This window comes from Ranitomeya imitator, chromosome 1 (genome assembly GCF_032444005.1).
Source record: "Ranitomeya imitator isolate aRanImi1 chromosome 1, aRanImi1.pri, whole genome shotgun sequence".
NCBI classification, from domain to species: domain Eukaryota; kingdom Metazoa; phylum Chordata; class Amphibia; order Anura; family Dendrobatidae; genus Ranitomeya; species Ranitomeya imitator.
Genome location: NC_091282.1, coordinates 119045336 through 119069301, shown reverse-complemented (window position 1 = coordinate 119069301; position 23966 = coordinate 119045336). Strand labels below are relative to the sequence as shown.

General features: G+C 43.5%; 1 protein-coding gene across 1 annotated transcript in view; it reads right to left on the bottom strand.

The window, feature by feature from the left end:
* Positions 1–7541: 7541 nt before the first annotated feature.
* The window catches only part of LOC138663795 (uncharacterized), a 71593-nt gene continuing 55168 nt past the window's right edge, over positions 7542–23966 (bottom strand). The window contains exons 2-4 of the mRNA XM_069750140.1: positions 8526–8667; positions 8298–8448; positions 7542–8214 (exon numbers count right to left, since the gene is read on the bottom strand). Coding sequence (XP_069606241.1) covers positions 7590–8214; positions 8298–8448; positions 8526–8658 — 909 coding nt within the window. The 5' untranslated portion in view covers positions 8659–8667 and the 3' untranslated portion in view covers positions 7542–7589. The remainder of the gene's footprint in view (positions 8215–8297; positions 8449–8525; positions 8668–23966) is intronic.

Here is a 23966-nt window from a genome sequence, read left to right as displayed (position 1 = left end):
ATGCACCTGGGTCCTGTTGCTTAAGGGGAACAAAAAAGTCCCTTTTCATATCAAATACAAATATGGTGCAATTTTTGCAAGTTAGGCTACTTTCACACTAGTGTCGGAATCTTCCCGTCGCAATGCGTCGGGCAGAGATTCCGACGCTAGCGTTTCACGCATTGCACAATGGGTGCAGCGGATGCATTTCTCCGGCGCATCCGCTGCACCATTGTGAGGTGCAGGGAGGTGGGGGCGGAGTTCTGGTCGGAAAAAGCTGTTCATCAGGAGCAAAAAACGTTACATGTAACGTTTTTTGCTCCCAGCGGTCTGCCACAACACGGCGCAACCGTCGCACGACGGTTGCGACGTGTGGCAAAGCATCGCAATGCGTCGCTAATGTTAATCTATGGGGCAAAAACGCATCCTGCAAACAACTTTGCAGGATGCGTTTTTTGCCATAAACAACGCATCGCGACGTCTGGCAAAAAACGCCAGTGTGAAAGTAGCCTTACACTCTTACACGCTATATCAATTTCTAAAAAAAATAGTGAAATCTGGCATTCCATAGCATATTCATGAATGTAATTGAATAGATGAGAAGGAGCTTGCAGGACATGTGCCCGAGGGGTTGTCAGAGGGGATGCCAAGTAACAGCTTAGTCCAATGTGATTAAAATACTTGCTGCAAACAGTTTGATATCTAATCGGAGCTCTCACATAAATGGCAGTGTCATAGAAAACAATAAAATTTCTAAAGTCACACTAGTGAGGGGACATTCACCCCCCTCTGTCCTCCTGTCTCACGCAGAATTGCAGTAGGAAGAAGAGCTTACATTCTAAAGGTACCTTCACACATAACAATATTGTTAATGATATCGTTGCTTTTTGTGACGTAGCAACGATATCGTTAATAAAGTGTGACAGCGACCAACAATCAGGCCCCTGCTGGGAGATCGTTGGTCGCTGAACAAAGTCCAGAACTTTATTTCGTCGCTAGATCTCCCGTGGATATCGCTGGATCGGCGTGTGTGACACCGATCCAGCGATGTCTTCACTGGTAACCAGGGTAAACATCGGGTAACTAAGCGCAGGGCCGCGCTTAGTAACCCGATGTTTACCCTGGTTACCATCCTAAAAGTAAAAAAAACAAACACTACATACTTACCTACAGCCGTCTGTCCTCCAGCGCTGTGCTCTGCACTCCTCCTGTACTGGCTGTGAGCGTCGGTCAGCCGGAAAGCAGAGCGGTGACGTCACCGCTCTGCTTTCCGGCCGCTGTGCTCACACAGACAGTACAGGAGGAGTGCAGAGCACAGCGCTGGAGGACAGACAGCGTTAGGTAAGTATGTACTGTTTGTTTTTTTTACTTTTAGGAAGGTAACCAGGGTAAACATCGGGTTACTAAGCGCGGCCCTGCACTTAGTTACCCGATGTTTACCCTGGTTACCGGCATTGTTGGTCGCTGGAGAGCGGTCTGTGTGACAGCTCTCCAGCGACCAAACAGCGACGCTGCAGCGATCCGGATCGTTGTCGGTATCGCTGCAGCGTCGCTTAATGTGAAGGGGCCTTAAGTCTCTTAGAAATAGAATTGAACAATGGATATGGGGAAGTGGGTAAATTTTGTATAGTTGGGAAGTGACAATGCAAAAAGCTCCAGCTTCAAACTTCTTTTGAAGCAGAAGACCCCCTGCAGTGCCAGTGAGGATGTCTATTGTGAGGGAGACTGAGATTTATAGATTCAACAGGTGATTAAACCAGGATCCCAGATGAACTGTTGTCCCTTCAGTAAAAGCTGCTATGATGAAAAAGCTTCCCCCAGACTTTGTGTCTTTGACAGAAAGTTAGGAATATTGAGATTTGAATAGATTCAATAGTGATGGGACATACATCTTCAAATTCAGGACTACTCGGGGATAGTATGCATATTTTTTCATAACTATAATACCTGCCTATAGGCCCCAAATCAAACGTGGCCAGATCTCTGACACCAGCCATGTCATGTTTACTATCTATGGAAAGGTAAAATCTGGATAAAAAATATGGCGGCAATATCGAACTTCTGCGATCGTCTGGAGTGAAGATATTGTTCATGTTGGGAATTTCATAAAATTCTGAAGTGTAGGATTGATCCTGTTAACCAGATGTTTTCAATCAAATTGCTTCCATCTGCTAGATGTGCCATCTCTGTGACCAGTGTGGTATGTTTCTCTTGTTATTACTTTTATTTTATCTAGCTTTACGTGCTTATCGTTAATGACCAGGCCAATTTTACAATTCTGACCACTGTCCCTTTGGGTGGAGGGAAGATATTCAATTTATAGGAGAAGATAGTACAGATAGTGACCTGGGCACAAATAAAGAAATTGGGGGTGTCATGGGGGGTGGGGATAGAACAGTTCATATTTTAAGGAAGAACAGAGGTAAAGACATACATAAGTGCATGTATACTAATGCCAGAAGCCTCACCAACAAAATGGAAGAATTAGGCTGTGTGCACATGACGCAGATTTGGTGCAGAATTTTCTGCACAAAATCTGCACCAAATCTGCATCTTCTGGCAGAAAACGCAGCTGACAATCCATGCGTTTTTTTATGCGTTTTTTATGCGTTTTTTATGCGTTTTTTTCAGTGCAGTTTTGGTGCAGTTTTCAAGTGCGTTTTTTGTGCGTTTTTAATGCGTTTTTTATGCGTTTTTTCATGCAGTTTTGTAAGCTTTTTTTTATTAAAGCTAAAATAATAAAGTAAAAAAAAAAAAAATATGTCCATGATGTCATTTCCTAGTCCAACCTCCATTTTGTAAAGCCATAACCACTTTCTGACAGGCTTCACCATGAGTGCTGGTAATGAAGTACGTAGCCCACCGCATACAGAACAGCATGTTGAAACTTCTGTCCGGATACGCAGGCCACAGCGCCTCCAGATGCTTGGGGTTTTACTGGAGTATCTGAATCAGCAAAGAATGCAGGTAAGGCTTCTTTCACACTTCAGTTGTTTGACGTCAGTCAGCTCCGACATAGTGACGGATCAACGGATCCGTCACAATTGTTGAGAAAACGGTTCTAACTGATCCGTTTTTTAGACGGATCAGATACTTGGTGGTTGTCTGGGAAAAGTATCTACTTTTTGGAGCATTTTATTGGCCCATGTGCGACGTTTCAGTCCAAGGTGTGGACCTTTCTCAAGCTTGAGAAAGGTCCACACCTTGGACTGAAACGTCGCACATGGGCCAATAAAATACTCTTATTTTTTCTACTGGAGTGCTGCCTTCATCTTTCTGGACAATAGCATGAGGTTTGGTATATACCTGGAAGGATTTTTTGCACCCTCTGTCTTCTTTTGGTGCTGCTTTTTGTTTTCTTTTTCTACTTTTTGGAGCATGCGCAATTGAAAAAGCGGATTGGGGCAACGGATCCGCCGAAATGACGGTTGCGATGGATCCGTCGCCCATAGGCGGCCATTCTATTGAATGGCGGACGCGACGGATCCGTCGTGAACCGCCTTTTCGGCGCAGACAAAAAACGTAATGTCCGTCAATGTCTAGATGACGTACGCCAAATCTCGACAGATCTGTCACATGACTGATGGAACGGACGACCATCCGCCACAATCTGTCGCTAATGTATGTCTATGGGAAAATAGTGGATCCGTCAAAAAAAAATGGCCGAACCTATTTGAGGAAAATGGCGGTTTCAGACTGACGCCAAAAGACTGAAGTGTGAAAGAGGCCTAAGGCTACTTTCACATTTCCGGCTTTTGGCAAGTGTTGCAATACTTCGTTCTGTGGAAAAAACGCATCCTGCAATGTTGCCCGCAGGATGCGTTTTTTCACCATAGACTTGTATTACCGAGGCATCGCTACGTATGGACACATGTTCCACACGTTGTGCACTGGATGCATTGGTATTTGGTAGGCCGTCGTAGCGAAAAAATGTTCAAGGGAACACTTTTTCGTACGTCGGGTCCTGCAATAAAGTGCGCAGACGCTACTGGAACTACAGCCCCTCCTCCCTCGGACTTCACTATGGGCTGCAGACGTGTTGAAATACTTCGTCTGTTGCCCACGTTGCACAGATTTTGCACAACATGCGTCGGTACGTTGCGCTGATGCTTAGCGACAGCTGCGTACTGACGGATGTGTGAAAGAAGCCTTGGCTACTTGCACATTTCCTTTTTTTACCCCTCACAATGAGTCCTTTTGGGAAGAAAACGCATCCTGCAAATGTGCCCGCAGGATGCGTTTCTTTACCATAGACTTGTATTGCCGATAGATCGTGATGTATGGCCACACGTTGCGTCCATCGTGCACTGGATGCGTCGGGTTTTGGCAGACCGTTTTCTTTGAAAAATGTTCAAGGGAACTATTTTCTGTCCGTTGCATCCACTGTTTCAGACTGCGCATGCCTAGCAGGAAATATCGCTCTCACACTATTTCCTCACCCAGCAGTCTGGTGGAAATGTGAAAGCGCAAACTTCCGTCCGTACATTGTGCCGATGATTTGTGATGGGCATCTACCGACGGAAGTGTGAAAGAAGCCTAAGCTACACCATGTGTACAATAATATTACAGCTCTCTTTTTTTGACTGTGTTGTGCAGTAATGCATATTTTTCCTACAGTCGCAGACCAGAAGAAGAAGAAAAATGTGGGTACACCCAATAGTGGAAGAAAGAACTATGAAGGGACATTTTCATGTTCTATATCAAGATTTGAGGAGGTACGTTTTTCTTATGTGAAATGACTTCCTGTAAATTTATCCTTGTCTGACCGAACCTTTTTACTCCTTTTTTCCAGATATCCAGATAAATTCACAGCGTTTTGTAGGCTGAGCATACCAGCTTTTGATCAACTTCTTTCGGTAGTCCGTGCTGAGCTGACATACGAGGACACTGTGATGCGAAAGTCCATCTCTGCTGAGGAAAGGCTGCTCATCACCTTGCGGTAAGTATTTTTGAATTTTTTGTTTTGTCTGTCATAAGTCATCTTTGACATGTCAATGTCTCCGGTACGTGTGGTGAAAGTTTTCCCCTGTCCTGGAGGCACTGACAGATGACCATTTAAAGGGAACCTGTCCCCCCAAAATCAACGCCGAGCTAAGGCCACCGGCATCAGGGGCTTATCTACATCATTCTTGAATGCTGTAGGTAAGCCCCTGATGCTGGTGGTCTTACCTCACCCTCGATTTTGGTAAGGACAAGTTCCCTTTGAAGGCTGAGATCACACATACGCGATATACGTCCGAGTCTCGCCGGTGAAATCCCACCTCTGGCACCGGCACTCATGAGCGGAGCGTGCAGCTCCATGTGTTGCTATGCGGGTGCACGCTCCGCTCTGGAGTCCAGACGCAAGAGGAGTAATTTCACCCGTATCTCGCTGTGTGTGTGATCCCGGTCCAATGTTTGGGTGTACGCACAGGTCAGCTAGGTGTTATGTACATTTTTGGTTTTGTTTTGTTTTTAGATTTTCCGGGCGCATGGTACACAAACACATACACACATGGATGGCCACTACGAAAGAAAAGTGATGTTCAGCAGCGGAAGGTGATGAAGAGGATCGCGTTATTCTCCCCGGCTCAGCACAAAACTCTTTATCACCTGCTGCTGGTGACCAGCGCTTTTCTTCTTCCACGGTGGCCATCCATGTGTTACTAATGTCTGACACATTTACACACCTGTACACAGATATCACTGGTCAATTAGTACTTACCTTTAGTATTGTGACATGTGAAACAAACCTGTTAGTAGTTTTTACTGCTATAGAACATGTTGAACACCGACCAATCTACTGCATTGTTACATAGACTGGGGAAGTGTGACTGGGGAGGCAGCATTGGAAGATATTCTTGAAAAAACAGAAAGGCGGTGACATAGCGGCCATAACTGCTGACAGGTTTCCTTTAACAAGAGGGTGACATTACTAATAATCTTTTCTTTTCCTTTCAGATTTTTGGCCACAGGAGAGAGCTATACATCCCTGCACCTCCAATTTAGGGTTGGTAAATCTACCATCTCTCAAATTGTGAGGTGCACATGTACCGTCATCTGGCAGAAGTTGCAGCCCATGGTGATGCCTTCCCCAACCGAGGAGACTTGGCTGCAGGTTGCAGCAGGCTTTCAGTCTGTGGCCAATTTCCCAAACTGCATAGGTGCAGCCGATGGTAAACATAGTAACATAGTTAGTAACATAGTTAGTAAGGCCGAAAAAAGACATTTGTCCATCCAGTTCAGCCTATATTCCATCATAATAAATCCCCAGATCTACGTCCTTCTACAGAACCTAATTGTATGATACAATATTGTTCTGCTCCAGGAAGACATCCAGGCCTGTAAGGAAGACATGTAAGGGTTCAGCAGCCCCCACGATCAGGATCACGCTTTAATTATAAGAAGTATTTTTCAGTGGTCCTGATGGCGGTGGCTGATGCCCATTACAAATTTGTTGCCATTGACGTTGGTGCCTATGGTAGTACTGGGGATTCTCGGGTGTTGCGAACGTCACAGATTGGGATGCAAATTCTTCAAGATGGCGAAACGCTCCCAGCCCCAAGACCTTTGCCGGGTTCCACACATTCAGTACCCTTTGTGATGGTATCGGATGAGGCCTTTGCTTTAACGATTAACCTGCTGCGCCCATACCCACGAAGGGGACTGGATGCCCGACGGAGGATTTTTAATTATCGGCTGAGTCGTGCATGAAGATATGTGGAATGCACCTTTGGGATCATGAGTAGTCAGTGGAGGATCTTTCACACACCCATCCAGCTGGATACTGACACCGTTGACACTGTGATTAAGGCTTGCTGTGTACTCCACAACTATGCTCGTGACTACAGCATTGACATAGATGTGGAGCACCAGCAGCCTGTATTTAATCCAGTGGTCAACGTGGGTCTGGGAAGACCATCCAGCTCCGGTGTGTGTGTGAGAGAAACCTTCACTGACAACTTTATGAGACCAGAAGGTGCCGTGCACTGGCAATACTCCTGTGTCGGTGATGTGCAGCCGGACCAGCAGAGGATGGACGAAAACTAACCCGAACACTGAAAATTAAATTGAAGACAAAGAAACATTTTACACTTTTTATGGGAAAAAAATGTGTATTTTCTTTTAAATTATTAAAAAACTTAATAATATTACTATTTTTGCTTTATTTCGAATTATACGTTATTTTTTTTCATTTCAGTCTAATTATGAGTAATGGGGAAAAGAGATAATGTAATACTGAGGGCCAATTGCTGTGTGTGTGTGGTCCCGTGAACAGATTGCTACCATAGTGGCTTCATCAGGGCCCAGTCATTAATTGTAGGCCTAGAAAGTAATGTTTTTCGTCGTATATTCTATAGGTCAAAGAAATGTTATTGTAGAATAAAGAAAAGGCAAATTGTAGGCAGTTTAGTAAATACAGTTTTAAAAATACGCTATGGGATGGTGAAAATCCTAAATCATAAAAAAGGTATGACAAAAGTAGTCATTGCTTTGTTAAACTTCATTCTTTTATTAATTATTTTTTAACTAAATCACAATTTTATAGCAAGAGTTGATTTTAAGAAAAAACTTGTCGGGTATGGGTATTAAAACAAAAAAATAGTGTGACAGAATATAATGGAACATCATTATTGTAACATAGTATACTCTGGGCCAAATAGAAAGTGGTCAGAGTTGGTATCAGCGTAGTACTGGCTGGTAGGCCGGTGATACCGTTGGTCATGCTGCAGTGGCGGTGTTGGTGGTGGTGGTGGAGGTGGTGGAGGTGGAGGTCTCACACTCCGTGTGATACCTGTTACAATGTCTGCTAGGGGGGCAATTGGTGCAGGTTCCTCGAATGCATCCAAAAGGGCATGGACAGAGCTCATAAATTTGCTCAGTCTTTCCGGTGCCAATAACCGTGCCTTGTTGGCTATAGTAGACCCAAAAAGATCAAGATAATCCTCTTTGGACGATTTGTTCAGAAGATCAATGGTCTCATTGACCCTTTTTGTGGTTTTATCTTCTTTTTTTTTGTTTAATTTTGTTTTGGGGGGTGGGACGGTTATTGGCACCAGAACGACAGAGGTTCCTTGGGTTCTTGGCACATCACTTTGGTCAGCCGAAGATGCTGAACTGGAACATATTCCCGAAGTGCCTGCGACAACAGGGATAGAGTCTGTTGAGCCCAAAACAGATGCGTCATCTGCTGACTCTGATGTATCTTGTGTTGAGTCCTCTACGGGGTCAGGAGCTTGAATGTTCCCTTCAGTGCTGTGAAAAAAAAGGAATTTTTAAGTTTGATACATTACATTATATTCATCATTACTGCATTCACGTTATTTTTAACAAATCACCTCCTCAAAGTCTTGCTAGTGATCAAGAAACTTAGCTCCTCATACAAGCTAAAGTTCCCTTTGACCGGGGAAGACCCGCTTTTGGACTGGCTGGTCAGAATTTTTTGGAAGCGGTCTCGCACTGAGCGCCACCGCTGTCTGACCTCTTTACCTAAAACAATAAAATAATATGATCATTACATTCCCTTGAAAGAAATTTTTTATGCAAGGTGTAAAAATAATACTTACTAATTTGCAGCTGCAGGGTACAGTTGTAGCCGTCATAATGCGGATAGAGGTCACGTACAATCCTCGACCAGCAGTTATCCCGTGCATATTTATCTTTGTATGCCTCATCGGCCGGGTCCCATATGGCGGGCATGTCCCTTATCTATAATGGATAACAAAATGTAATTAAAAACCTTCCTCAGATTAAAAAAAGGACTAATCAAAAAAAATTTTTTTAGACATTGTAGACACACCGACATGTGATTATATATATATATTATAAATACATGTGTAGACCCATAGAGAGCGTGTAGGGCAAATATTAACCACAAGATGTAGCATGGTTTAGGAAACCCCCCGGAATCATAACCAAAAAAAAAAGATCCGGTGGAAAAAAACGGATCCGATGGAAAAAACGGATCCTGCAAATGTGCTCGCAGGATTTGTTATTTACCCATAAACTTGTAGGCTACTTTCACACTAGCGTTTTTTTCAATACATCGCAATGCGTCGTTTAGGGGAAAAAACGCATCCTGCAAAGTTGTCTGCAGGATGCGTTTTTGCCCCATACACTAACATTAGCGACGCATTGCGACGGTTGCGCCGTGTTGTGGCGGTCCGCCGGGAGCAAAAAACATTACATATAACATTTTTTGCTGCCGACGGACCGCTTTTTCCAGCCACGCTGGCGCAGCCGGAACTCCGCCCCCACCTCCCCGCACCTCACAATGGGGCAGCAGATGCGCTGGAAAACTGCATCCGCTGCCCCGTTGTGTGGCGCATTCACTGCTAGCGCCGGAATCTCGGCCCAACGCTCTGTGAAAGTAGCCTTATCGACGGATGGCCACATGTAGTGTCCGTTGTGCAACGGATCCGTCGTGTTTTTGCGGACTGTCGGCACGAAAAAACGTTCAAGTGAACTTTTTTTGTCCGTCGTGTCCGCCATTTTCTACCGCGCATGCGCTGCCAAAACTCCGCCCCCTCCTCCCCGGACTTCAGAATGGGCAGCGGATGCGTTGAAAAACTGCATCCGCTGCCCACGTCGTGCACAAATTTCACAACGTGCGTCGATATGTCGGCCCGACGCATAGCGACGGGCCCGTACCGACGCAAGTGTGAAAGAGGCCTTAGGCTACGTTCACATTTGCGTTGTGCGCCGCTGCGTCGGCGACGCAACGCACAACGCAAATAAAAACGCACCAAATGCATGCAAAAATGCTGCGTTTTGCGACGCATGCGTCCTTTTTTGCTGAAATTTGGACGCAAGAAAAATGCAACTTGTTGCGTTTTCTGTGCCCGACGCTTGCGGCAAAAAAAACGCATGCGTCGCACAACGCAGCACAACGCATGTCCATGCGTCCCCCATGTTAAATATAGGGGCGCATGACGCATGCGTCACCGCTGCGTCGCCCGATGCAAACACGCAAAACGCTAATGTGAACGTAGCCTTAATGAGCATTTAATTAAAAAAAAACGGGAGAAAACGGCGTGGGCTTCCGTGCAATTTTCTGCACCAGAGTGGGAAAGCTGACGACCGGGGGCCAATATTTGTAGCCTGCCATGAATATCAGCCTGCAGCTGTCTGCGTAGCCTTTACTGGCTATTAAAATAGGGGGACCCCAGAAAAAAAATGACGTGGGGTCCCCCTATATTTTATAGCCAGAAAAGGCTACGCAGACAGCTGCAGGCTGATATTCATAGCTTAGAGAGATGTGACTGCTCTCCATGGCTGCCAAAACACACTGACAGGAGCAAAAGCTCCTGCAGTGTGCCTGCGCATGCGCAAGAGTTTACCGGAGCTCAATGAACTCCGGGACTCTCGCTTTACGACAGTGCTGCGTGAGAAAATTTCACGGCAGTTCAATTGCTGTAAAGTGAGCTCCCGGAGTTCATTTAACTCCAGGAAGCGACCGGGCAGCTCCGATACACTGCAGGAGCGATTAACTCCTGCAGTGTATCACCCGAGGACGTCGTGGGACAACCTATTAACCCCTTTCTGCCATTAGACGTACTATTGCGTCCATGTGGGGTGGGCTTTACTTCCCAAGGACGCAATAGTACGTCATATGCGATCGGCAGCGCTCACGGGGGGAGCGCCGCCGATCGCGGCCGGGTGTCAGCTGTTTATCGCAGCTGACATCCGGCACTATGTGCCAGGAGCGGTCACGGACCGCCCCCGGCACATTAACCCCCGGCACACCGCGATCAAAGATGATCGCGATGTGCCGGCGGTACAGGGAAGCACCGCGCAGGGAGGGGGCTCCCTGCGGGCTTCCCTGAGCCCCCCGCAGCAACGCGATGTGATCGCGTTGCTGCGAGGGTCTCACCTCCCTCCCTGCTCCCTCCAGCCCCGGATCCAAGATGGCCGCGGATCCGGGTCCTGCAGGGAGGGAGGTGGCTTCACAGAGCCTGCTCAGAGCAGGCACTGTGAAGGCTGCAGCGCTGCATGTCAGATCAGTGATCTGACAGAGTGCTGTGCAAACTGTCAGATCACTGATCTGTGATGTCCCCCCCTGGGACAAAGTAAAAAAGTTAAAAAAAAATGTTCCAAATGTGTAAAAAAAATAAAAAAAAATATTCCAAAATAATGAAAAAAAAAACAAAAATATTATTCCCATAAATACATTTCTTTATCTAAATAAAAAAAAACAATAAAAGTACACATATTTAGTATCGCCGCGTCCGTAACGGCCCGACCTATAAAACTGGCCCACTAGTTAACCCCTTCAGTAAACACCGTAAGAAAAAAAAAAAAAAAAGAGGCAAAAAACCACGCTTTATTATCATACTGCCGAACAAAAAGTGGAATAACACGCGATCAAAAAGACAGATATAACTAACCATGGTACCGCTGAAAACGTCATCTTGTCCCGCAAAAAACGAGCCGCCATACAGCATCATCAGCAAAAAAATAAAAAAGTTATAGTCCTGAGAATAAAGCGATGCAAAAATAATTATTTTTTCTATAAAATAGTTTTTATCGTATAAAAGCACCAAAACATAAAAAAATGATATAAATGAGGTGTCGCTGTAATCGTACTGACCCAAAGAATAAAACTGCTTCATCAATTTTACCAAACGCGGAACGGTATAAACGCCTCCCCCAAAAGAAATTCATGAATAGCTGGTTTTTGGTCATTCTGCCTCACAAAAATCGGAATAAAAAGCGATCAAAAAATGTCACGTGCCCGAAAATGTTACCAATAAAAACATCAACTCGTCCCGCAAAAAACAAGACCTCACATGACTCTGTGGACCAAAATATAGAAAAATTATAGCTCTCAAAATGCGGTAACGCAAAAAATATTTTTTGCAATAAAAAGCGTCTTTCAGTGTGTGACGGCTGCCAATCATAAAAATCCGCTAAAAAACCCGCTATAAAAGTAAATCAAACCCCCCTTCATCACCCCCTTAGTTAGGGAAAAATTAAAAAAAATGTATTTATTTCCATTTTCCCATTAGGGCTAGGGTTAGGGCTAGGGTTAGGGCTAGGGTTAGGGCTAGGGTTAGGGCTAGGGTTAGGGCTAGGGTTAGGGTTAGGGTTAGGGCTAGGGTTAGGGCTAGGGTTAGGGTTAGGGCTAGGGTTAGGGTTAGGGCTAGGGCTAGGGCTAGGGTTAGGGTTAGGGCTAGGGTTACAGTTTGGGTTGGGGCTAAAGTTACAGTTAGGGTTTAGATTACATTTACGGTTGGGAATAGGGTTGGGATTAGGGTTAGGGGTGTGTCAGGGTTAGAGGTGTTGTTAGGGTTACTGTTGGGATTAGGGTTAGGGATGTGTTTGGATTAGGGTTTCAGTTATAATTGGGGGGTTTCCACTGTTTAGGCACATCAGGGGCTCTCCAAATGCGACATGGCGTCCGATCTCAATTCCAGCCAATTCTGCGTTGAAAAAGTAAAACAGTGCTTCTTCCCTTCCGAGCTCTCCCGTGTGCCCAAACAGGGGTTTACCCCAACATATGGGGTATCAGCGTACTCAGGACAAATAGGACAACAACTTTTGGGGTCCAATTTCTCCTGCTACCCTTGGGAAAATACAAAACTCGGGGCTAAAACATATTTTTTGTGGGAAAAAAAAGATTTTTTATTTTCACGGCTCTGCGTTATAAACTGTAGTGAAATACTTGGGGGTTCAAAGTTCTCACAACACATCTAGATTAGTTCCCTGGGGGGTCTAGTTTCCAATATGGGGTCACTTGTGGGGGGTTTCTACTGTTTAGGTACATTAGGGGTTCTGCAAACGCAATGTGACGTCTGCAGACCATTCCATCTAAGTCTGCATTCCAAATGGCGCTCCTTCCCTTCCGAGCTCTGCCATGCGCTCAAACGTTGGTTTCCCCCAACATACGGGGTATCAGCGTACTCAGGACAAATTGGACAACAACTTTTGGGGTCGAATTTCTCCTCTTACCCTCGGGAAAATACAAAACTGGGGGCTAAAAAATAATTTTGGGGGGAAAGATTTTTTTTTTTAATTTTCACGGCTCTGCGTTACAAACTGTAGTGAAACACTTGGGGGTTCAAAGCTATCACAACACATCTAGATGAGTTCCTTAGGGGGTCTAGTTTCCAAAATGGTGTCACTTGTGGGAGGTTTCTACTGTTTAGGTACATTAGGGGCTCTGCAAATGCAATGTGACACCTGCAGACCATTCCATCTAAGTCCTCATTCCAAATGGAGCTCCTTCCCTTCCGAGCCCTCCCATGCGCCCAAACAGTGGTTCCCCCCCACATATGGGGTATCAGCGCACTCAGGACAAATTGGACAACAAATTGTGGGGTCGAATTTCTCCTGTTACCCTCGGGAAAATACAAAACTGGGGGCTAAAAAACAATTTTTGTGGGAAAAAATTTTTGTTTTATTTTTATGGCTCTCCATTATAAACTTCTGTGATGCCCTTGGTGGGTCAAAGCGCTCAGCACACATCTAGATAAGTTCCTAAGGGGGTCTACTTTCCAAAATGGTGTCACTTGTGGGGGGTTTCTACTGTTTAGGTACATTAGGGGCTCTGCAAACGCAATGTGACACCTGCAGACCATTCCATCTAAGTCTGCATTCAAATGGCACTCCTTCCCTTCTGAGCCCTCCCATGTGCCCAAACAGTGGTTCCCCCCACATATGGTGTATCATTGCACTCAGGACAAATTGGGCAACAAATTTTGGGGTCCAATTTCTCCTGTTACCCTCAGGAAAATACAAAACTGGGGGCTAAAAAAATAATTTTTGTGGGAAAAAAATTTTGTTTTATTTTTACGGCTCTGCATTATAAACTTCTGTGAAGCACTTGGTGGGTCAAAGTGCTCACCACACCTCTAGATAAGTTCCTTAGGGGGTCTACTTTCCAAAATGGTGTCATTTGTGGGGGGTTTCAATGTTTAGGCACATCAGTGGCTCTTCAAACGCAACATGACGTCCCATCTCAATTCCTGTCAATTTTGCATTGAAATGTCAAACGGCGCTCCTTCCCTTCCGAGCTCTCCCATCCGCCCAAACAGTGGTTTACCCCCACATATGGGCTATCAGCGTACTCAGGACAAATTGTACAACAACTTTTGAGGTCCAATTTCTTCTGTTACCCTTGGGAAAATAAAAAATTGGGGGCGAAAAGATAATTTTTGTGAAAAAATATGATTTTTTATTTTTACGGTTCTACATTATAAACTTCTGTGAAGCACTTGTTGGGTCAAAGTGCTCACCACACCTCTAGATAAGTACCTTAGGGGGTCTACTTTCCAAAATGGTGTCACTTGTGGGGGGTTTCAATGTTTAGCCACATCAGGGGCTCTCCAAACGAAACATGGCGTCCCATCTCAATTCCAGTCAATTTTGCATTGAAAAGTCAAATGGCACTCCTTCGCTTCCGAGCTCTGCCATGCGCCCAAACAGTGGTTTACCCCCACATGTGGGGTATTGGCATACTCAGGACAAATTGTACAACAATGTTTGGGGTCCATTTTCTCCTGTTACCCTTGGTAAAATAAAACAAATTGGAGCTGAATTAAATTTTTTGTGAAAAAAAGTTAAATGTTCATTTTTATTTAAACATTCAAAAAATTCCTGTGAAGCACCAGAAGGGTTAATAAACTTCTTGAATATGGTTTTGAGCACCTTGAGGTGTCACACTTGGTTATTTTCTATCATATAGACCCCTCAAAATGACTTCAAATGAGATATGGTCCCTAAAATAAAATGGTGTTGTAGAAATGAGAAATTGCTGGTCAACTTTTAACCCTTATAACTCCCTAACAAAAAAAAATTTTGGTTCCAAAATTGTGCTGATGTAAAGTAGACATGTGGGAAATGTTACTTATTAAGTATTTTGTGTGACATATCTCTGTGATTTAATTGCATAAAAATTCAAAGTTGGAAAATTGCGAAATTTTCATAATTTTCGCCAAATTTCCGTTTTTTTCACAAATAAACGCAGGTACTATCAAATAATTTTTACCATTGTCATGAAGTACAATATGTCATGAGAAAACAATGTCAGAATCACCAGGATCCATTGAAGCGTTCCAGAGTTATAACCTCATAAAGGGACAGTGGTCAGAATTGTAAAAATTGGCCCGGTCATTAACGTGCAAACCACCCTTGGGGGTAAAGGGGTTAATGGATTACGACGGAAATTTTTTTTTTTTTTATGGGGACAAGGATGATCGGGGATGGTGGCCTTCGGGGACGTGTGTGGTGAGTATGTACTACATGTTATATGTTGTATGTAATGTATGTTTTATGTGTGTTTGTGTTTTTAACCCATTGTAGTCAGTCGCCTGACGATGGGACAACTCTCCCATCATCACATTTCGATGGGAGAAGTAGTCCCACCCGACGAATGACTACAATGAGTCACTACTGGCAGACAGACACACACAGAAAGACAGACACACAGACCGACACACACACACAGACACTACATACCATTTCCACCATGCGCTTCACATCGATCCCCATCCGACGGTACGACTCCATTTTCACTACACTCCGCCCACACACTTCCTCCACATCACTGACGTCACTTCCGTCTGCTGCGGTTTTGACACCCAAATCCGCATAAAATCTGCAGATGGTTTTTACATCTGCAGTTTTTATGCGGATTTGACCCACAAAATGGGAGTCTTTGGGTGCAGAAACGCTGCAGAACTGCACAAAAGAAGTGACATGAACTTCTTTGAAATCTGCAGCGTTTCTGCACGGATTATTCTGCACAGCTTTTTTTTTTTTCCTATTGATTTTCATTGTATTGTAACTCACAGTGCAGTTCTGCAGCGTTTCTGCTGCAGAAAAAAACGCTGCAGAACTGCACTAAATCTGCATCGTGTGCACATACCCTTAGTGTCAGCTGAAACCCGGCGGCGATCGCCTAGACATAATAATCCGTCCCTGGTCAGATAGGCCCAGGGCACATGGATGAATCATTACGCCTAATGTCAGAAAGGGGTTAATTACATTTTGAACTTAGAATAAGGTAACTTGAAAATACTTTGCTATTTTCTTATAGCCTTTTCCTGCTTTGTGGGCCTCCACCATTTTCATTTTCAGTGTGCTACGCAGCTGCTAAGAAGAACTCATGGCTGCTGTTTTTCGGTAAAAAGTTAAAGGAGATCTGAAGTTTTATAAAGCTGGGAAATTTCCATCACCTGGCCTTTACTAACAATGATACTGAGCAAGCCAGAACCGTAATAGGCTAATTAATGTCTGAAACTTTGGTCAAAGTTACCTGAGTACATAAATCGTCGAGGCTGCCCAAAACTTTGCATGGGCCCACTTTCCTTTTTGTAATTTTTAAAATATAAAAGATCACTTTATATATATAAAATACAATGGAGATGCGTCATCTTTAACTTTAGGCCTTTAGAGATCATTTCATCTTCAACTCCCTTAACGGTACACACTAACAGTAATTTTGACTAAGGGTGCCCAAACGTTTACATGCCACTGTACTTATGTCTTAGGGTACCGTCACACAGTGGCACTTTTGTCGCTACGACGGTACGATTCGTGACGTTCCAGCGATATCCATACGATATCGCTGTGTCTGACACGCAGCAGCGATCAGGGATCCTGCTGAGAATCGTACGTCGTAGCAGATCGTTTGGAACTTTCTTTCGTCGCTGGATCTCCCGCTGTCATCGCTGGATCGGTGTGTGTGACACCGATCTAGCGATGCGTTGGCTTGTAACCAGGGTAAACATCGGGTTACTTAGCGTAGGACCGCGCTTAGAAACCCGATGTTTACCCTGGTTACCAGCGTAAATGTAAAAAAAAAAAAAAAAACGGTACATACTTACATTCCGGTGTCCGTCAGGTCCCTTGCCGTCTGCTTCCCGCACTCACTGACTGCCGGCCGTAAAGTGAAAGCAGAGCACAGCGGTGATGTCACCGCTGTGCTTTCACTTTACGGCTGGCAGTCAGTGAGTGCGGGAAGCAGACGGCAAGGGACAGACACCGGAATGTAAGTATGTACTGTTTGTTTTTTTTTTACGCTGGTAACCAGGGTAAACATCTGGTTACTAAGCGCGGTCCTGCGCTTAGTAACCCGATGTTTACCCTGGTTACCCGGGGACCTCGGCATCGTTGGTCGCTGGAGAGCTGTCTGTGTGACAGCTCTCCAGCGACCACACTACGACTTACCAACGATCACGGCCAGGTCGTATCGCTGGTCATGATCGTAGGTAAATCGTATAGTGTGACGGTACCCTTACAGTAGACAAGTGACTGCAGCAGGAGCCTCCCCCCTCTGCACTATTTACAGTAGGATGCAAAGATTGTTAAGTCCTGCTTTTTTTTTTTACTCAGTCCCATTGTCTTAGGCATATACTGGATAAAAATAGAAAATATCAGCTGATAGATTCAGAAACATGCAGAAAATGTTCCAGTCTGTGTGGGGAGGTTTATCTCTTGTTTTTTTTGCATCATTTATTGACCTCTATTGGCCTGTTTCGCCTACGTGGGAAGTTAGATGTAAAAGCACATTTCCAGTAAATTTAATAAAAGGCTAACTATGGGCACGGAGATCAACATTTGGTCTTGCCCTAATATCATAGACAGAATGGTTATCTAAGCATTAATGATAACCCTAATATAAATGGCCTCATTAGTGTAGGCAAACTTCGATCTCTGTTGCCAGACCCAACACTGAGTATGACTTTTCGCAATATGAATGGGTACTGATATGTATAAAATTAACTAACATTTTTTTTTGTCTTGTTGACATGTCATAGATGCATTCCAGAAGTATGATGAGGGTCATGATGCTAAAACCCTCACTTCCCGCTAAAATGAAGCACACAGTCAAATGCTCCTCCTCTCCCGCACTGATGACTTGGTCAATAGATAGAAAGTCTGTAGAATGTGTCGTCAGTGTTGGAGAGCGGTGCTTAGCTGAGCGATTCTGTTATTTTGGTTTAATGATCAGATGGCCATCAATGAGAACCTCTAAAAAGTCTCTGACATAAAGTGCATTTATGAAAGGGAATAACTATTCTGTTCCTTATACATTTTACAACCGTCTGCTGACAGCGCTGGTATTATCTGATGTGAAGGGTTGCTGGGTGTGGGATGCCCACCATTCTGAAAGTGATGACCTATCTAAAGACTGGTCTTCAATATCATAGTAGTGAATAACCAATTTCAGCAAATTTGGCTGACCATGCAATGTGTATGAGGGCTGCCAACTCTCCCCTGACAGATGATGTTGGGCAGAAAGAAGGAACTGGCCACTGGAATTTCAATGACAAATTTTTTTGTTCCCTAAGAAAAAAAAAGAGCTGCCGCCAGAGGTAGTGAACTCAGGAACATTTAGGCTAGCTGAGTGATTGTGTGTATGAGGAACTTGGGAAAAATGGCTGTATATTGTACAAGGCCTGCTATGATTCATAAGAACTCAATCTAAACCTTTCTATATTTACAATAAGAAAGTAACTATGGGTAGAGATGGGCGATCCCGAACAGTAAAGTTCGGCGTCCGTACAAAACACCCACTCTCTGGGCACTGATATTGAACGCGGATTTCACCAGGAAGTCTGTTACTGTTCGGATTCGGCTGCCCGAACACCGGGTGTTTGTCACACTGTCATATGCATGACAGCGCAGCAAACACGGCTTCTGTTCGGCAGTGAAATCCTCCCCGCCAGTCAGAGAGACGCGGTTCCCATGCTGTCAGAAGACAGTGTGAGCGCTCAGCTGTGATCGGAGGTATAAAGTTTGCCTCCGGTCACTGGTGTCAGTGGATGGGTCTACAGCTCCCATCATCCGACGCCTGTTGCTGCTAATAACAGCGAGAGCAGGAGCGGCTGATGGGTGTATTCATCAGCTGACGCCTGCACTGTAAATAAATAATTTAAAAAAAAAACGGCGTGGGTTTCCTGGTATTTCTGATAACCAGCCATACCTTGGGGTATAGGGTCTCTTTAGTTGTAGGTGTGACCTATGTCTAGTATCAGGGGTCCCCTTATGATATATATGGGGACAAACTAGCGGCTGTAGGGTCTATCTAGGGATTCTAAGGGCAGCCAAACTGCTCCCCCCTAGGGTGCCAACCCCCGCCGTCAGGAAGGCGTAGGCACTACATCAGGGATTCCTAGCACACTCCAAGGTTTTTTTTGTTTTTTTTCACAGTGTGTTTGTTTGTGGTGTGAACCACCTGTTGGTGGATTTTTAACAAGTCTAAATAAAACATATGTCTTTTATTGGGTTCTTATATGATTCGTCTTTTAAATTTTGATAGTCTAGGATTAATATATATATATATAAAAAAAATAAACCAACCAGGCAAAACTCACAGCTAGTGGCTGCAACCCTCAGCTGTCAGCTTCAGCAAGGCTGGTTATCAAGAATAGAGGGGTTCCCAGACTGTATTTTTTATTTATTTAAATAATTTAAAAAAAACAACGTGGGGTCCCCCCATTTTTGACAACCAGCCTTGCTACAGCAGACAGCTGGGGGCTGGTATTCTCAGGCTGGTAAGGGGCCATGGATATTGCCACCCAGCCTAAAAATAGCAGCCCATAAAAGGCACATCTATTAGATTTACAGGATCTGTAAGATGTCTCCTGATAAGTATTTTTAATGGTCCTGTTCTGCAGCTGACATGTTACATATTGCAGCGTGTGCATATCATTAATTATTAGTGAAGTTTTTTTAGTAACTTCTGATGGTCAAGTTTTAGTCTTTTCTGTGTCACAGCAAGTGCAAATAGTATCTGGTATAAGTAAAATAGGTTACTTGCATTTCTTTTGAAACTTCGTGATCTAAATAACAAGAAGGTACTGGAGGATAACAGAGAAGAATGAACACACAACACTTCGAAACTAATCGTAGGCATGAAACTCTTCTCCGGTGATTGACCATGACGTTCTTATAGTCCCATATGAGATTAATATTTTCTGAACCCACAGATTTTGGTGGGACAGGATTATATTCTTTTATGAATGAGTTAGACGTCTGATATAACTATAATTGTTATTGAACATGCCAGCATTTGCAGACTCACTGGAAGGTGTTCATAAGGCATCTATTGGGCAAAGTTAGTCAATACTTGGTAGTCAATGTATGTAAAGAAAGTACACTGAAGCCTCTCTGTCTCTGAAGTATACGAGGGTCCCTAAGTTCCGTGTCAGCCAACACCGTGGCTCTCTGAAAAATGAAACATCATATACTGTAGATGGAAACCATTTTCACTGGTCTGGGCTTCTCGGACCAGTGTGACCCTTAAAAAAATATACTTGAAAATTGTTCCAATATTCATGCTAAACAAACTTCTATAAGCATTTAGCCTTAAAGAAATCCGTAACAGACTAAAGAACGGTCCCCTTAACGATACAAATGACTGGCGAAATGTGATTAATGATTTAACATAAATGCTTTTCTAAATGATTATAAACGAAACTGACGCCGTACATAAGCCTGACCACTAGATGGCAGGGTGATACCTTAATTTAAAATGATCTTAGCTAAATGGTTACATAATGGAAACTGCACACTGTTCTCTTATTCCTCCATTATGTTATCTAGTTCTTTAGTTTGCCAACATAAGCAATAATCTGCTGTTTCCATACTATGTCAGATTTAAATAGAGCAATTATTCATATATACGAGCCTTTATGTGATATCCTCTCCCAGTACATCAACGAAGACCAGAGGACATTTGGGTGGTTATTAAAGCGGTATTCTCATCGGGAATATCTGTGTGTAAATATATGCTAACCACAAGTGGTCAGGGCTATGGAAATAGCCATTCAGGCTGTTCTATCTTATTTCTGCATCTCCTACTTCTAGCAGTAAATGGCACATAACTCCGCCTATTTGGCTGTGTCCATAGATCTGATGGCCAGGACATAGAGACATACAGGTCCTTCTCAAAAAATTAGCATATAGTGTTAAATTTCATTATTTACCATAATGTAATGATTACAATTAAACTTTCATATATTATAGATTCATTATCCACCAACTGAAATTTGTCAGGTCTTTTATTGTTTTAATACTGATGATTTTGGCATACAACTCCTGATAACCCAAAAAACCTGTCTCAATAAATTAGCATATCAAGAAAAGGTTCTCTAAACGACCTATTACCCTAATCTTCTGAATCAACTAATTAACTCTAAACACATGCAAAAGATACCTGAGGCTTTTATAAACTCCCTGCCTGGTTCATTACTCAAAACCCCCATCATGGGTAAGACTAGCGACCTGACAGATGTCAAGAAGGCAATCATTGACACCCTCAAGCAAGAGGGTAAGACCCAGAAAGAAATTTCTCAACAAATAGGCTGTTCCCAGAGTGCTGTATCAAGGCACCTCAATGGTAAGTCTGTTGGAAGGAAACAATGTGGCAGAAAACGCTGTACAACGAGAAGAGGAGACCGGACCCTGAGGAAGATTGTGGAGAAGGACCGATTCCAGACCTTGGGGAACCTGAGGAAGCAGTGGACTGAGTCTGGTGTGGAAACATCCAGAGCCACCGTGCACAGGCGTGTGCAGGAAATGGGCTACAGGTGCCGCATTCCCCAGGTAAAGCCACTTTTGAACCATAAACAGCGGCAGAGGCGCCTGACCTGGGCTACAGAGAAGCAGCACTGGACTGTTGCTAAGTGGTCCCAAGTACTTTTTTCTGATGAAAGCAAATTTTGCATGTCATTCGGAAATCAAGGTGCCAGAGTCTGGAGGAAGACTGGGGAGAAGGAAATGCCAAAATGCCTGAAGTCCAGTGTCAAGTACCCACAGTCAGTGATGGTGTGGGGTGCCATGTCAGCTGCTGGTGTTGGTCCACTGTGTTTCATCAAGGGCAGGGTCAATGCAGCTAGCTATCAGGAGATTTTGGAGCACTTAATGCTTCCATCGGCTGAAATGCTTTATGGAGATGAAGATTTCATTTTTCAGCACGACCTGGCACCTGCTCACAGTGCCAAAACCACTGGTAAATGGTTTACTGACCATGGTATTACTGTGTTCAATTGGCCTGCCAACTCTCCTGACCTGAACCCCATAGAGAATCTGTGGGATATTGTGAAGAGAAAGTTGAGAGACGCAAGACCCAACACTCTGGATGAGCTTAAGGCCGCTATTGAAGCATCCTGGGCCTCCATAACATCTCAGCAGTGTCACAGGCTGATTGCCTCCATGCCACGCCGCATTGAAGCAGTCATTTCTGCCAAAGGATTCCCGACCAAGTATTGAGTGCATAACTGAACATTATTATTTGATGTTTTTTTTGTTTGTTATTAAAAAACACTTTTATTTGATTGGATGGGTGAAATATGCTAATTTATTGAGACAGGTTTTTTGGGTTATCAGGAGTTGTATGCCAAAATCATCAGTATTAAAACAATAAAAGACCTGACAAATTTCAGTTGGTGGATAATGAATCTATAATATATGAAAGTTTAATTGTAATCATTACATTATGGTAAATAATGAAATTTAACACTATATGCTAATTTTTTGAGAAGGACCTGTATGTTCCATAGCTGAGATAAATGACCGAGATGGGAAATTCTCCTTTACCTTTTAATTCACATACTGAACTAGAAAAGATAAAAATATTAATAACAATGTTAACTTTTACTAGGCTTCACCTTTAGGCTGTGTGCACACGTTGAGGTTTTTTCTTCGTTTTTTCACGGTTTTTCCAGATAAAGACGCTATAAAACCTAAAAAAAAAAAACGCATACAATAAGCATCCCATCATTTAGAATGAATTCCGCATGTTTTGTGCACATGATGCGTTTTTTTTCCACGAATAAACCGCATTGCGGTAAAAACCGCAGCATGTTCATTAATTTTGCGGGGTTTTTTGCAGATTTCCCACTACAAACTGCATTGGGAAGTGTCCAGAAAAAACAGCGGCAAAAACACGTCAAAACCGCGGTAAAAACGCATGCGGTTTTCTTGCGGATTTCTTGCAGAAAATGTCCGGTTTTTCTCAGGAATTTTCTGCGAGAAATCCTGAACGTGTGCACATAGCCTTAACCTAATATTTTACCCACTACCTAAAACTATTGGGTTATCTCCACACTGAGGGTTATTTTAGGCGTTTTTCGGAGCAGTAACATTCAAATTCTTCTCAAAAAAGCGAAAATCTACCCAAAACTTGGAATTTCTGCTCAGCTTCCAATCCAAAGACTCCATGCATAAAACCTCACCCATGCCAGGTGCGCAGTTTATTGCAGATGCAGCATTCACGATATGATCACATTTCAATATCATATTGTCTTCTGCAAACAACAAGAACTCTAATCCTACAATAGCCACAATGGCCAATCTGAAAATTGTAAGTTGTCTTTTTTTGTAAATAAATATTGTGATATGAAAAAAAAAGTATTGATGCATATTTTTATATAAAGAAATGCAATTAACACAACAACCTGATTTAAATAATGCATCCTTTTAGATGATACATTTCCTTTAGAACCTATGGACACTTTTAATTATTAAAATTGATTTAGTCTGCAATCTTCATTCATTTTCAGTCACCCAATTAGGCAGCTTGCTGACTTATCCAAGTTTCAGACTTCTCTCTTTTGGGAGTGTCTCTACCTGTAATATAGGCTGGATGTGAGCTCTGTGTGTCCAGGGTTGTCGTTACTTGCTTTCATGTGTCGGCACGCAGTGCTCAATAGTGTTATTTCCTCTGAATAGTGTGTGTTTTCCTCCTCATCTGTGTAGTGTGATGACCATTAGACTTCAGATACTTTGTGTTGCAAAAGCACTGAGCTAAATTAAAGGGAATATTTCAGCAGATTTTTTATATATAATCTGACAAAATCATGATGCAGGAGCAGAGATCCTGAATCCATGGATATATCACTTACTGGGCTGCTTGTAGTTTGGATAGAATTGCTGTTTTCCCTCTTCTAGACGTAGCAATGGTCAGGATGCTGTATAACGCCACCCACACTCCTGATTGGCAGCTCCCGGTGTACATTTCTCAGCAAGCTGCTAATCATTGCTGAGAGTGGGGTTAC